A 15,380-nucleotide genomic window follows, 5' to 3' on the forward strand; every position below is an offset into this window, starting at 1 on the left:
GGGATGGGGCAGGTCCAACTGGAGCAGCCACAGACACCTGGGTTCAAACACCCAGATGGTTTGGAAGATTTAGATTAGATGCCAGGAAAAAATTCTTCACAATGAGGGTGGAGAGGCCCTGGCCCAGGTTGCCCAGAGAAGTGGTGGCTGCCCCATCCCCGGAGGTGTTCAAGGCCAGGATGGATGGGGCTTGGAGCCCCCTGACCCAGGGGGAGGTGTCCTTGCCCATGGCAGGGGGTGGAACTGGATGGGCTTTGATGCCCTTTCCATTCCAACCCATTCTAGGATCCTGTGATTCTATGATCTGGCAGGAAGAGGAGGCCAAGACCTCATTACTCTCCTCAACTGCCTGAAGGAAGGGTTCAGGAGGGTGCTGGTCTCTTCTCCCAAGGAAAAAGTGATGGGATAAGAGGAAACGCCCTCAAGTTGTACCAGGGGAAGTTTAGATGGGATATTGGGAAATATTTATTCACCTCAAGAGTTGGAAGCATTGCAAGAGGCTGCCCAGGGAAGCGGTGGAGCCCCCATCCTTGTGGGTGTTCAAAAGGTGTGGAGATGTGGAACTTAGGAACATGCTTTAGTGGTGGACTTTGCAGTTAAGGGTTGGACTTGATGAGCTTAGAGGCCTTTTCCAACCTGAACAACTCCATAATTCTACGATACTAATTCTCGCAGCACCTAATACCAGACTCCAGTAGAGAGCGGCTCCACCAAGCCTCAGGCTGAGCTGCTTTACCCAAGTTTCAGAGATGCCCGATTCCCACAGCTCCTCACCTGGCCGCATCAGTGCGGGTCCCTATGGAGAAGGAAGAGATGACTGGAATCTACAGGTGGAAGCAGTGGGTGGAGATGAAACATGGGAGGGATCCAGGATGATGGTGACAAGTTGAGGCTTGCTAAGGAATCGACGTGCGTTTTGAGTGTCCACCCCACCAAGCAGTTCCTCTGAAAACCACGAGGACAGGAACAATTCACTCCCAGTCCAGCTCTGCCGAGCCCGTCAGCTTTTTATAAAACCACAATTATCAAACTCCATTTCTTTATGCTGAAAGCAGAAAGAAAACCAATATTCCCTCATCTTTGCAAGCCAGAGTAGAGAACCCGAGGGATGGAGAGCCTGATGTGGAAGCTGGGCAAGGCTGAGCTACCACTGCTTGCCCTACCCAAATATCTACAGCTACACATCCAGAAACAGGTTATACAGCTTGGAACAGAGATTTTTCAATGATCATGTCTTTGTCCCAGAGCACCTCCAATACATCTCACCATTTATCATTTATATCTTCATGCATTTCACTATTCAAAGTTCCTCTCCAAAGGGAAAGACCTAGGGCTCACGCAGACTCACAGAATCATCAAGGTTGGAAAATGCCTCTCAGCTCATGCAGTCCAACCACCTGCCCAACCCCACCATGGTTTGTGAACCCTGTCCCCAAGTGTCACAGCCACATGGTTTGTGAACCTCTGGAGGACTGGGCACCCCCCCGCTGCCCTGGGCAGCCTCTGCTAGAGTTTCACCATCCTGTCAGTAAAGATATTTTTCCCGAGATCCAATCTAACCCTCCCCTGGCACAACTTGAGGCTGGTTCCTCTCATCCCATCGCATGTTCCTTGAGAGAAGAGCCCAGCACCCACCTCATTCCAACCTCCTTTGCAGGAGCTGCACAGAGTGATGAGGTCTCCCCTCAGCCTCCTCTTCTCCAGACTTGATGGCCTCAGGGCCCTCACTGCTCCCACAACCCCTGGGCTCCAGCCCCTTCCCAAGCTCCGTTGCCCCAACTCCCATACCACATCCTTTACTGGGATCACTCTGGTCTAAATCCTCTCCATTAACAAGCCCTAGAGGTGTTCGAGACCAGGTTGGATGGGGCCTTGGGCACCCTGGTCTAGTGGAAGGCGTCCCTATCCATTGCAGGGGTTGGAACTGGATGATCTTTAAGGTCCCTTCCAACTCAAACTATTCTATGATTCTATGATTCTCCAGAGCCAGGGAATGGACAGAACCCCAAAACCCAGCACAGACACAGCTCTTCCAGAGACAGAACAAGAATCGGCATCTCATCAGTTCAGATGAAAACCATTCAAGACCAGGTTGGATGAGGCGTGGAGCCCCTAGATCCACTGGGAGGTGTCCCTGCCCTGCAGGGGGCTGGAACTGGATGGGCTTTGAGGTCCCTTCCAACCCAACCCATTCCATGATTCAATGATTCTATGAAGAGGGCTGATGTGGCCACCAGGGGGATGGCACTGGATGGGCTTTGAGGCCCCTTCCAACTCAAACCATTCCATGATTCTACAACTCTATGAAAAAGGGTTGGTGTGGCCAGACAACTGGAATAACTGGTGGAAGAGGAACCTTCCATTTTGGGTTGTGAATCACAAAATGGTGCTAATCAGAGGTTAACGAGAGCACTAGTGTTGATTGAGAGAGACCTCCTGCATGTAATTAATATCAACACTACACTTAATTGAGCTGGGGAGCGAGCAATGGCCGCCTTCTCAACTGCATCTTTTCCAAGATAGCACACGCAGGTTTCACTGGTTTCACCCGCTCAAAGTGTTATCAAATCATCTTCTAAAAATAAAGCCATTACAGAGCACACAAATAACCGTGTAATCTATAACACCCAGTAACGATCGTGTATTTCGTCAACCTATGGGCTGCAAAGAATCTGGTAATTAAGCTGAGTCTCAACGCCACTCCAAGCACTGGTACGACCCGAGTTTGCCTTTATTAGATAAAAACGGAACAATTTCGTTTACAAAGGCGGAAATAACTAATTAGGCTTTAATTACATGGTAGTTACCATAGATTTATAAACTAATGAGGTGGTGATTTGGGCCCCAATAAGATTTCTTTCCGGGCTGCGTCCACCGAAAACGTGCAGAGCACACAGCAGCTCACAGAGAATGAAGGAGAGAAGTGTGGGATGAAGTATTGGTGGTTTTAAGGAGAAAGCCCAAGCGAGTTAGGGCTGAGATGCCATCAGGAATCACAGAATCATGGAACGGTTTGAGTTGGAAGGGACCTCAAAGTCCATCCAGTTCCACTCCCTGCCTTGGGCAGGGACACCTCCCACTGGATCAGGGGGCTCCAAGCCCCATCCAACCTGGCCTAGGACACCTCCAGGGATGGGGCAGCCATCACTGCTCTGGGCAGAGAAATCCCAAAGTTCTGCTTGAAGAAATGATGTGGTTTGCCCTCCCTGGGGGAAAAAAGAAGGTGTTGCATTAGGAAACCTCTCTTCATACGGCATGAGGGAACCCACAGCCTCCAACGCTCTGTGGTTGGTGGTCATCACTGGAGGGTACAGCCTCTCCCCACATACACGGATGAGTGTGGCTTCTCCTGGAGATCAAACACTCATCCTTTCCAGTATTTGTTCAATTCCAGGGAAAAAACTACATGCTGATAGCTGGGAAATGGTCCTCAAGTCCAGCCAGGGTGGAGGCAGCCGAGCTGTCTCACCAATATCCAGGCACTGGTTTTCCCTTCCCACCGCAGATCACCGCTATCCTTAACACTGCTTGGGTCCAACCACAGCCAGAAGTTGACCCTCTTTCCATTTAAAAACCAGAATGGAGGTGTTTTTGCTGTCTCTCAACACTCGGCCTCAGCAACACGGCCTCAACCGCTGGTTTCTGCAGCTGAAATTCAGCTCCCAACACCGAGCCCGCACGTGATGCTCAGCACAATCCCAGCCCACTCACTGGTGCTCCCCTCCCCAGGCACCACAGGACCCTGCCTGGCCTCGCAGCTTGGGATTTCTTCCCCGTGTTATGGAGAAACATCATCCAGCGTCAAGGAGGAGACAGCGCTGCCTCCAACGCTTCCCTGTGGGCACATCTTCATCCTTCGCTTCCCCATCGACATCAGCCCACTGCAGCAAGAAGTTCCGGTCACATTCTTCTCTGTCCTCAGCCGCTTCTGTTCTCTGATTCTTTTTTAGGACCATTTCATGCTTTTTCCATACTCCACACCTTCCTCCAGACCTTTCATCCTTGCTTTAAGGTGAGTGGAGATTAAACTCTTTCCAACAAATTAGGGGTGGCTGAAGATGCTTTACATCTCTCCTCCTGCCCCGTCCTTTATCCCGCTGGTGTGAGGCTTCTGAAGGATCTTTATGGCTGGGATGGGGAAAGGTATCGGTACAACATCACTGGGCTGTTCATTTAATTGAATTTTAGGGTCCTTTCATAAGGACCCCTCCTCTGGGTGCTTCTATTTCCAGTATGAAAAGGCCTTTGACGAAGTCTGCAAAAGTGCTAACAATAGCGGCTTTTATGTGGCTCCGCTTCCCGAACCCAATTCATTATCTGCAGGTGATCCATCGAGGAGAAACCTCTCCCCATTCCCGTCGGCTCCGTGGGGTGATTAGCCCAGATGTCCCTGTCTTCTCTTCACTGACGCTTTGACAGCAATTCTTACATAGAGTGCACAAAGGAAGGGTGGTAAGGGTCTCCGGGGTGGAAAACCTTCAAACTTTCCCAGGTAACTCATAGGAAAGCAAGAAATAGGCAGCGACCAGAAAAGTAGGATGCGATAGCATGGAGTTAATGTATTGGGATGAAATATTTAATCAAAGAATGGGTTAGGTTGGAAGGGACTTTAAAAATCATCCAGTCCCAACGGGCAGGGACACCTCCCACGGGATCAGGGGCTCCAAGCCCCATCCAACCTGGCCTTGAACACCTCCAGGGATGGGGCAGCCACCACTGCTCTGGGCAACCTGGGCCGGGGCCTCCCCACACTCACAGCAAAACATTTCTCCCTAATCTCTCGTCTCAGTCTCCCCTCTTCCAGCTCAAAACCCTTCCCTTCATCCTGTCCCTGCACTCTCTGATCCAGAGCCCCTTCCCAGCTTTCCTGGAGCCCCTTTCCATACTGGAAGCTGCTCTAAGGTCTCCCTGGAGCCTTCTCTTCTCAAGGCTGAACAACCCCAGCTCTCTCAGCCTGTCCTCATACCTCATTTAGAAGGTTTGAAGTATAAACTCGTTAAAGGACTGACGTAGTGTGGGGAAAAAAAACAGCAGGGCAAGGTTTAGCCCATGAGCTGACCACCACGGACCACTGCCGAATCCGACCACCACGTGCCATGGCACAGAGCCCACCACCACACATTGACCACCACGCGCAAGGCCCGTGATCCCACCAGCACGTACCAGCCCAGAGCCAACTGCCACACACCACGGCCCAGGAAGTGACAACAGTGCCACAACCCCAAAATAAGCAATAATATTGAGAAAAGCTCCCACTATTGGGGACAAGGAACAAATCCATCACATATAACCATCCAGGAGAACGGGGAAAGAGAAGGAGAGTAGAGGGCGGGTGTGAAGGCACAGGCTACTAACAAGGTTGAGCCCAAAAGACCCCCAAAACCCAGTGTGAAGGTCGCAGGGAGGGTCGTTCCAGCCCCTCCCGCAGCTCCGTTCCCTTCTCCAGACGCACTCCAGGCCCTCAAGGTCTTTCTTGGAGTGAGGAGCCCAAACTGAATCCAGGATTTCAGGTGCGGCCTCGGGATGATCCCTGCTCCTGTTGGCCACGCCATGGCTGATCCAAGCCAGGATGCTGGTGGCATCCAAGTGGATGGTTGGTGGTTTGCATCCAAGCGAATGGACAGCAGCCCTATCTCCATCCTCACCACAAGGCACGAGAAACTACCAATTCCTGCAGCTGCCAGTTTCCCAGTCTGGCTGTTTTCACTACCAAACAGCACTTCGTGTCCACGTTATCTTGGAGCAGAGACTAAAGGAGAGCAAAGCCAGAACAATCAGCATAAAATTGAGAGCAAGACGCCACCAAAACTCACAGGGGAGGAGAAAGTGAGGAGTCAAGGGCTGCTGGTGGCCCAACCACTTGCGAGCCATCAAGAAAACAGCCTCAGCACACACAAAAAAACACCTGGAACCCCCCAGTGGTTTGCGTTAAGGCACCCTTGGTGGCTCACACAGCTTCCCAACCCACTAGTCCTTCAATTTATCCCAATCTCAGCCAAACACACCAATTAAATACAGCCAGGCCTGGAAGGGAGGGTATTTTAAACTGGTTTTGCTAAAGGAATTCAGGATCTGATCTCCTGTTAATGCCATTCCTTTAAAAACCAGTATATCAGCATCCTTCCCCTGTTCCAGCAGACACGTGTGTTGTTCCAGAGCTACCGAACACACAGCGTCACGTTAAACCAGTGCCTTTGAACCAAGAGCAGAGACTCCAACTGCAGACACTGAAGTGCTGCTCTCCTCTGGGTGGGTGCTGGTTTGTTGGGATTGGTACAGGGACTGAAACAAGAACCTATCAGAACAGCAAACTGGAGCTGCACCGCACTCGTAGGTGTTTAAAATTGTCCCATCTCCAAGATTAAATCAGGATCAGGGACTGGAATAGAAAGCAAGTTAAGGAGTAACCCACAGAAAGGGAAAATGCATTAGGTTTGGACTGAACAACAAGCAACTCTGGCCAAGCAACCATTCTGAAATTCTCTGAACTGCACCTTTCCAATGGATTTTCTTTCCCTAAAAATTCCATTTTACAGCTAAAAAATCTGAAGAGCATCACCTTGGCCAGTGACACCACCTTGGCTGTGAAGGTGGGGAGGCCCTGACCCAGGTTGCCCAGAGCAGCAGTGGCTGCCCCATCCCTGGAGGTGTTCAAGGCCAAGTTGGATGGGGCTTGGAGCCCCTGATCAGTGGGAGGTGTTCCGGGGGGTGGAACGGGATGGGCTTTGAGGTCCCTTCCAACCCAAACCATTCCATGACTCTACAATTCTAACTGAAAGCTCTAGACAAAACAGATCACAGAGAGTCAGGCTGCGCCGGGCCTCCACACAAGTGCCGGAGAAACAAAGAGCTTCCTTCCAGAGACAGGAGCAGCATCTCCACCTGCTTCAGGGAATCACTATAAACTACCACCAAAAGGATTTGAACTGGAAGCAGCTCAGACGGTGCCTGGGTTGCCAACCGAAGCCTGGGTTTCCCGATGCTTCCCAGGTTTCCAGACACTCTCCAGCCCAAGCCCCAGTGCAGACCTTCACCAAATCAAGCCAGCAACCCAACCTCAATCAATCCTTCACAGCGCAAACCTTAACCATTTCCTATGAGCCCACAGCACAAAGGACGAATGGCTTTTCCATTCAGTACCCCCGTCCCTCACAACGGCAGACGGAGCGACCGCACCTGTAGATGTTTGGAAAGACGCTGCAGCGCTCCATTAACTTTCTGCACACAGCGCTCAGACGCTGGCTGGGAAAACAAATACAAATACATCTATATACATAAAAGAACCATTTTTAAATGGCAAAGTGTTTAAATGTAAAACTCCAGATTACAAAAAGCAACCCCAAAACATTATGATTGGCAAAGCATATGGGGCCTTCAAGATAATGTCCTGCCCGCTCCTTCCCTCAGCTCCACTCAGCAGCCAGAAGTTTCAGTTCTTTTGTCTTTCCAGGGATTAAGTTAATTTTATTCGACTCAAACAGTGACTCTGCCGCAGACAAAAGGAGAAATGAGGACCCACTGCAGTGAAACAAGTTTTATAATTCATTAAAGCGAATTATCTTTCTTCTCCTACAAACTGTGTTAGGCAGGTGGGAAAAGGGAAGAAACAAGACAAGCAACTGTTAAACCCAGACTCATTGGCAGGAGGATTCCAGGTTATCCGTCTCCCCTCATGTCTCCCATGCTCCTCCAAGAGAGGATGAGATGCTGGGGCGGCACAGAGTGAGATCTTGCACATTGGCTTTGCGGGGCTTTGTGCCAGGATGCGGATGAGAAGGCTTCTTCCATGGATCGGAGGAGTCGGAGGTGCTTACACTCCACAGCACCTCACCAGGGTGAAGAGCCTGGGGGAAAAGAGCTGCATTCAATCACACACGAGAGGCATTTCAGGACACATCCTCCTTCCTCGCTTGAAGAACCACGCTTCCATCTGGTTCCTTGCTGGTAGGGACACGACTAAAGGCATTCGGGCTTGGCAGAAGAGGGATAAACGCCCTGATCCCAACACATGAGCTCACAGAAGGTAGAGGTCCAGGCTCTTTCCTCCAGAATCTCAGTTCCACAGCTTGCTCCATGAGACCCCTCTGCCAGAGAAGAGGAGGGATGTTCTCTCCAACTCCCCATGGTCACATCAGCCACCTGAGACCACGATATCAGGCTGATAAAGATTTGAACTGGGAAAGGCGACACTCTGAGACCCCACATGCCAAAGGGTTTCTGTTCCCTCCGAGTATTTATCTTCATGCACGTTTGGTGTATAAGATCCGGGTTTAGGCTCTGTTATCCAACTGGAGTAGAAGAGAAGTATATGAAGGTGTTGTCTTCATGTATGGAAGCTGCTCTGCTCCCAGGCACGGATCAGGCATCACCTAAAGCTGCAGAACCTGGAGATGGAAACCAGGCCGTGAGCAGCAGCGCTCCCTTCCCAAGGCGACAGATGGGCTTGGGTTGGGTCTAATCCCAAAGAAACAGGATTCTCACATTCACTTTCCGAGATTCAGTGAAAAAGAAGCCTAAATCCAGGATATTCTGGAAAAATATGCTTATTGGTTTGTGCTCAGGGTCACTTTCATTTGATCCAGAAGCCCAAATCCAGCAGCACCCAGTACCAGATCCAGTATTGGGTGTTTTAAGGTATTTTAAGGCGTTTTTAACTCTTCCACCAAAGCAAAGGGCACTTGGCCACAAGGTCCCTGGTCCCTGTGCGGCTGCATCAAGCCCAAAAGACACCAGGGCATGGTTTCAGGAGCCAGCACATTTGGAAGAGCACAGGCACCGGCCACCCTCACTCCACAGCAGCAAGGTCTGCTGTTAAAAAACAGGCAGGAAAAACCCACGCAGGAAAAGAACCGCTGCGATGAACACCAATAAATGGGAGGAAACAAGGCTCAGGGCAGATCCTCCGGGCACAACAGGACCTTTCCTCCTTCCCCGTTGCGCTGACAGGAGGAGACACAACTCAATTCAGCCTAAGCCAAGAACTCCCCAGGCTCTTGCTTTCCATCACCACCTCAGTGCTCTTCTAATGCCTCTCTCTCAACTCCAAGGATCATTCTTGGAGACGTGGGAACCGGCTGCCCAGAGCAGTGGTGGCTGCCCCATCCCTGGAGGTGTTCAAGGCCAGGCTGGATAGGTTTAGAGTCCTTGATCCAGTGGGAGGTGTCCCTGCCCGTGGCTTTTTAGTCCCTTCCAACTAAACCCATTCCATGGTCCTATTTACCGTGATCTTCATACAAGGGGGGGGGGGGAGCATCACTTCTGACTGCTGGCTCTCCGTTCCAGCAAAGACTGAGTTATTTAAAGTGTGTTGAGGAAAGCAGGATAACACTGAACTTTCGATCATTATGAGTTTTGCAACTTTCCCCTTCCAACACAGAATATTACCTGGTTATTTGTGATGACAGCATCCACAATAAACTTGAAATCCTTCTGAAGACCAGCATGGGCATTTGGAATTTGGAGGGCATGTGGAGAGGCGCTTCCAAGCCTCCTCTCTAAAATTAGACAGAAGACTGACACAGAGAAGCCTATAAAGAGCCTTGGGGCTTTTTTTTCCACAAAGCCTCGACATGACCATTGCACACCAGTCCTGTGAGGCCACATCCATTTTGTTTCACCCCTAATCAAAGTTTCCTGACTTCACGGTGGCAGCAGGTATTTCAGGTCTGAGTGCCTATTTTGGGGCTGAACCCTGAAATCGTCCAATTTCAGCATCCCGATAGTAGATTGGAGGCAGCTCTCACTTCAAGCCCTGCCTCGTTCCATGAGGGCAAAGGAGCATCCTTCCGGATACCAGAATCTTCACTGTGCCAGTGAAGAAACAAAGAATAAATACCAGCGCTGCAGCCTCTTGCCAATTCACTTCCCATAGGTGGGGACAAGTTCTCCAAGGCCTGTGGTTCCTTCTTGCAGCTCCACCAAAGCAGAGCCACATCCATCACTGGATCTAGGCACCGCGGCTTCCATCCTCGGAATGAACATAGTGACGTCTGGTGCTGGTTTCCAGTTCAGCTGGAGCTCCAGGAAAGAGCAGGGGAGCTCAGAATGCTGTGCTTGGCTGGCAATGTTCAGGGATGGGGGAAAGTCACCATCCGCCCAAACTGCTCCAGAGCGCTGGAAAGTTACCAGATAGCAGCTCCGTTTTAAGGTCAGCTCAGCTTTATGTCCATCCATTTCCAGCCTTAACAAGAAAAGCAGGAAAACAAGAAGCACCGCACATCCATGGGCCACCGGCATCACTCCTGCTGCAAAGCTCTGCTGCTCCTGGCCCCGTTTCTGAATCCATCAAGAGCAAGAAGGTGGAGTGGGAGGTTGGATCCAGGAGGGTAAAGCCCAGCAGAAAAACCTTCCGGTGTTCCTGGGTAGAAGGTGCAGCTCCGGGATTGGTGTCATCACCATGAAAATGCAGTCAACTCAACCCAACCGCACCAGCAGAGCCTGCGCAAGCCGCGCTACCCGAGCTGTGTAATCAGGACCCCGCCGTCACACCTCGACAGCGCACTCAGAAAAGTCCCAATTCTAGACTAACACTCTGTAAGGGGGGGAAAAAGCATTCAAACATCTCTCTTTTGAATGACCCAGATAAGTGTTTCAGCTCCAGCCCTCGCAGCAAACTCATGCCACAGCAGAATGAGCCTCTTCTCAGGCAGACGGTCTGCTGGGATGTGAGTGAGCACAGCTTCTCGCTTTTCCAGGGAAGCCTCCTGAAGGAAGCACCACCGAGGCAGAAAATATTGGCCGTGGCTTTTCTAAATAGCTGAATTACCCAAAATACCAGAAGCAATCCAGAGAAAGGATTTGAGGCCTATCCAGAATTGTGAAGGGGAGAAACAGGCACCCATTGCGATATCTCACTTCCCATCACACCTCACTTCCAAACCCCGTCGCTTGGAGCATCGCTCCGAGATGCTGCAAACTGAGTTACAGAACAACGCGATACGATCTCATGGGTTTAAAGCCCCCCAAAACAACATAATGCCACAAAAAGAGTCATGGTAAATGGAACCCCTGCCATCCATAACTAGCTCCTCGAAACCACCTCAAGGCTGAGGAGCAGGAATCCATGAGTTTCCAGGCAAAACCCAACCCCACAGCTCTCCACAGAGGGATCGTTTGTGGCACTGAGGAGCACCAGAAGCAAACAGATCCCAAACTGCCTCCGCACTCAACATGCCTATGCAGAAGTGCTGGCAAGGTCTCGGCACAGTGGCTCCACATAAAAGTTTCTTCTCCATCTTCTAGTGGTCGATCCAATGCTGTAAATCCGCAGCAGCATGTGGCACTGCCTGATAGGCTGAACCCCCACGTGCAAGGTGGACGGCTGTGCACGGGGATCAGATTTATGGCCGATCTCTCTTGGTTTCTAACCAGAAACCGTTTGCTGTTGCGCAGGCAGAGATGAGCCTTTGGGGTTTGCGCATCTGCAGCTTTGCTGAACCAGACCCCACTCTAACAAATAAAAGTCCATTTTCTGTGGGGGAACACATTGGGTTGGTAAAACAGGGATATGTATTTTTTCCCTACACCCCTAGGTCTTGTTCTTGGCAAAACAGTTTAAGAATCAGCGATTCCTACGACGGCACGGAGCAACAGGACTCATTCTGAGGCAGGATCCGTGGAGCCGGCTCCAAAAAGGGGGTACAAAGGGGCTGCAGCCCAGCACCCCATGAGCATTCGCAGTGGGGAAAGCAGCACAAAACGCAGAGAATTATCAGTTAACAGGGAAATAAAGAAAAACAAACCCCTCAGTGATGGTTTTTCCTTAAATACTGGAGGGAGCAGGAGTGCTGAAGGTGGCTCAGTGAATGAATCCGGGGAGCTCCTCACATTTAAACCCCCCTGCATCTTCCGAGTGGTCGATTCTGCACCCTGTGCTGCTCCCCCGGAAGAAAACATTGTCAGAAAAGATCCTTTCAAGAGCATCTTGAGTTTAATTAACTCTGCCGAGGAGATATTCCTACTGTCCCCACCCAGAAACACTTGGAAGGAGGCAGCCGTACCGAGAGCTGCACTGGAGCAGCCGGGAGCACAGCAGGGCCTGGGATGCTCCGAGCGGAGCTGGGTGCCCGGTGGGAGAGTCAGAGGAGGAAGGCAGGCCGCTCTCCGCACCGGCAAACCACAGCACTGCAAAGATGGATGCTCCCTGTCAGCCACACGTCACATTTGGTTTCACGCAGCCTCGTGATCAGGAAAAGCGCCAAAGCGACACTCGCACCTCACACTGGAGATCTTAACGGCTCGGAAACCAGGTCGCCGGCCCCAAAAATGGGTTGGTTTTTTTCCCCACTGTTTTCCACCACCAGGCAATCAGCGGCTTTGATGCACCCAGGAGAATCAGGAATGCAACAAATTACAGGCATGCTCCTGCATCGCGCGAGGATGGGGGATTCCCACGATCCAAGGGGACCCGGAGCCCATTTTGGATAAGGTACAAACATGATGGAGGCCACATTTCAGCCCAGTAGTGCCGAGCTCCCCGGCACCCACACGAGCCAAAACCAATGGTGCCCCATAGGGCATTTTAAACCCAGCGATGTGCTGGAGCAGAGCGCCTGCATTTTGGGGGGCTCTTCCAGCACACCTAGACCACTGGGACATGACTCCCCATCCAGCATTTTGAACCCAGTGATGCACCGGAGCAGATCGCTTGCATTTTGGGGGTCTCTCCTAGCACACCTGGACCACTCTGACATGGCTCCATGTGGGGTGTTTCGAACCTAGTGATGCACCAGAGCAGAGCGCTTGTGTTTTGGGAGTCTTTCCCAGCACACCTGGACTGCTCAGACACGGCTCCCCACACAGCATTTCGAACCCAGTGACGCACCGAAGCAGAGCACTCGCATTTTGGGGTCTCTCCTGGCACACCTGGACCACTCAGACACAGCTCCTTGACGTGCCGGAGCAAAGGACCTGCATTTTGGGGTCTCTCCTGGCACACCTGGACCACTCAGACACAGCTCCCTGACGTGCCGGAGCAGAGGACCTGCATTTTGGGGTCTCTCCTGGCACACCTGGACCACTCAGACACAGCTCCCTGACGTGCCGGAGCAGAGGACCTGCATTTTGGGGTCTCTCCTGGCACACCTGGACCACTCAGACATGGCTCCCTGACGTGCCGGAGCAGAGGACCTGCATTTTGGGGTCTCTCCTGGCATACCTGGACCATTCAGACATGGCTCCCTGTGAGGCGTTTCGAACCCAGAGATGCACCAGAGCAAACTGCTCGCATTTTGGGGTCTCTCTTGGCACACCTGGACAGCTTGGACACGGCACACGAACGATCCGCTGCCGGCAGCCAACCGCGCACAATCCTTGTAAACCGCCCCCCCCTCGCTCTCATACCGCTCTCGTTGTTGCGAACCTTCCCCAACCCCCACCCAAGAACACCACGAAATCGGAGTCAAAACCTCCCACACCTTCTTCCAGAAGGATGCCGCTCCCAAGGGCTCGGATCCCCCTCCTCCCCCCGCCTGTCAGCAGCCGAGGCAGCCTCAAAAAAAAAAAAACCCACCCCTTTTTGGGGGTGATTTCAGCAAACAGAAGGCGAGGACGGCAAAGCAGCTAAAGCGAATCGATCCGATCGCATCCATATGCTGTCGCTCTTCCTCCTTGCTTACAGCTACCCTCCGCTCGCCCAAACCTCCTCCTCCTGGCACAGTACCCCCCCGCCATCACACAGCCCCTTCTTTCCAGGCACCGAGGGGAAGGCAGAGCCGTTTAAACACCTTGAACACTCTTATTTTTGGGAATTTGAGCAAAGGGGAGAGGAATGGTGCCATCCAGCTTCCCAAATGCCAAGTGGGAAGGGGCTGTGCCTTCCCAAAAGCAGAGTTTTCATCCCCCCAGACTCCAATCTCCCCAGCAAAAGGGGCGCAGGCAGGGCTGCCCACATGGAAGCAGGCAGCAACCGCAGGACTCACTTGCTCCACGTTAAAGCAGAGATGTGGAAGTTTTCCTGGCTGCTCCCCTCCTGGATTTGACGTGGGGAAGCGGCATCGGGAAAAGATGAAGCGGAGGGAGTGGAGAAAGGAGGGAGAATCCCGCAGGGCTGAAAATCTGGATTCCCAACCGGCGCAGAGCGAGGCAGGGGCAGGCGATCACCCGCTTCCATCACCTCCGTAACGGGGGAGCAGGAAAACGCCGCGATGGCAACGGGAATGGCAGGAAATGAAAGGAAAGGGGGGAATCGCAGAAGGAAAGGGGGGAGTCACTCCCAAAACCTGGCAGAAGAGGAGGGAACAAAGCGGGTGCCCCCCGGGTGATCGGGAGAGCAGCCACCCCCGAGCTCCCCATCGCAGAGGGCTTTTCCATCCCAGCCCCAACCCCGAAGATGGGGGGGACCCCTCGCTGCCCCCCAGGCCCTCCAGATGCACCAAGAGGAGGTTGCTCCCTGTTAGCACGAGGCAGCCGCCCTGCAGACCCCCACGCACAGCGAGCCCCGCGCCCCCACCGCCTCCAGCCCCCCAGTCCACAAGGAGCAGCCAACACCCCGTTTTACCACGGGGCATCCCCACCCCTTCCCAAGGGATGGGCCAGCTACTGCCCCTCCAAAACCACTGGGCTCCATAGCCCCCCCAAAACCCCACAGTGCCAGCTCAGAACCCCAGGGCTCTGCGCCGCCCCCCTAATCTCTGAGCTCTGCTGCCACAAAGAAACAACCCCCCTTCTCATCTCTGCCCCCCAAGTCCCTATGTTCTGCTCCCACCAATCCCCTGGGCTCTGCCTCTTGCCAGCAGAGCCCTTGGCGCTGCCCCCACATACAGACACTCCCCCCAATACAGATACCTCCATCCTTCAGACTCTCCCCTCCCCTGGCACCCTCACCCTCACCCTCTTCTCTGGGAATGGGACACCCCCCATTCCTCAGCCTCCCAAGGCCCTGGGGGCTGCCTCCTGTCAGCAGAGCCCTCCCTAATCCCTTGGTGCTGCCCTCAAATACAGAGCCCCCCCACCCCTCCGTCTCTGCTCCCCGCGAGCCCTGCCCCTTCCCTCACTGGCACCTCTTGATCCCCAAATCCCTACATTCTATCCCTCCAACTCACCTGGGCTCTGCCTCCTGCCAGCAGATCCCCCAAAATCCCTGCTGGTGCCCCCAGATACAAACACCCCCAAATATAGACAGCACACACACCCATTAAGGATACCCCCACACCCTGCCCCCCCAAATCGTGCCACCCATCTCCCCAGATCCCTGCATTCTGCACTCCCAAATCCCCTGAGCTCTGCCTCCTGCCAGCAGAGCCCCTCCAAACCCCTGGCGCTGCCCCAAATACAGATACTCCCTCATCCTACAGCTCCCATTTCCTGATCCCCAAAATCCCCTGGGCTCCAACTCCTGCCAACAAAGCCCCCCAACCCTTGCTGCTGCTCCCAATACAGAC

At 52.8% G+C, this 15,380-nt stretch overlaps 1 protein-coding gene across 3 annotated transcripts in view; it reads right to left on the minus strand.

The window, feature by feature from the left end:
• The window catches only part of GATAD2B (GATA zinc finger domain containing 2B), a 48,087-nt gene that overhangs the window by 31,135 nt on the left and 1,572 nt on the right, over positions 1-15,380 (minus strand). Inside the window, exon 1 of one of the 3 annotated variants that reach the window (XM_054050706.1) lies at positions 13,920-14,154. The exons of 1 other annotated variant lie outside the window; for it this stretch is intronic. In XM_054050706.1, coding sequence (XP_053906681.1) covers positions 13,920-14,110 — 191 coding nt within the window. In that variant the 5' untranslated portion in view covers positions 14,111-14,154. Of the gene's footprint in view, positions 1-774; positions 798-13,919; positions 14,155-15,380 lie in introns of those variants that run through there. One more of the 3 variants, XM_054050710.1, reaches the window with a different exon arrangement.

Source organism: Cuculus canorus, chromosome 28, assembly GCF_017976375.1.
Source record: "Cuculus canorus isolate bCucCan1 chromosome 28, bCucCan1.pri, whole genome shotgun sequence".
Lineage (NCBI taxonomy): Eukaryota > Metazoa > Chordata > Aves > Cuculiformes > Cuculidae > Cuculus > Cuculus canorus.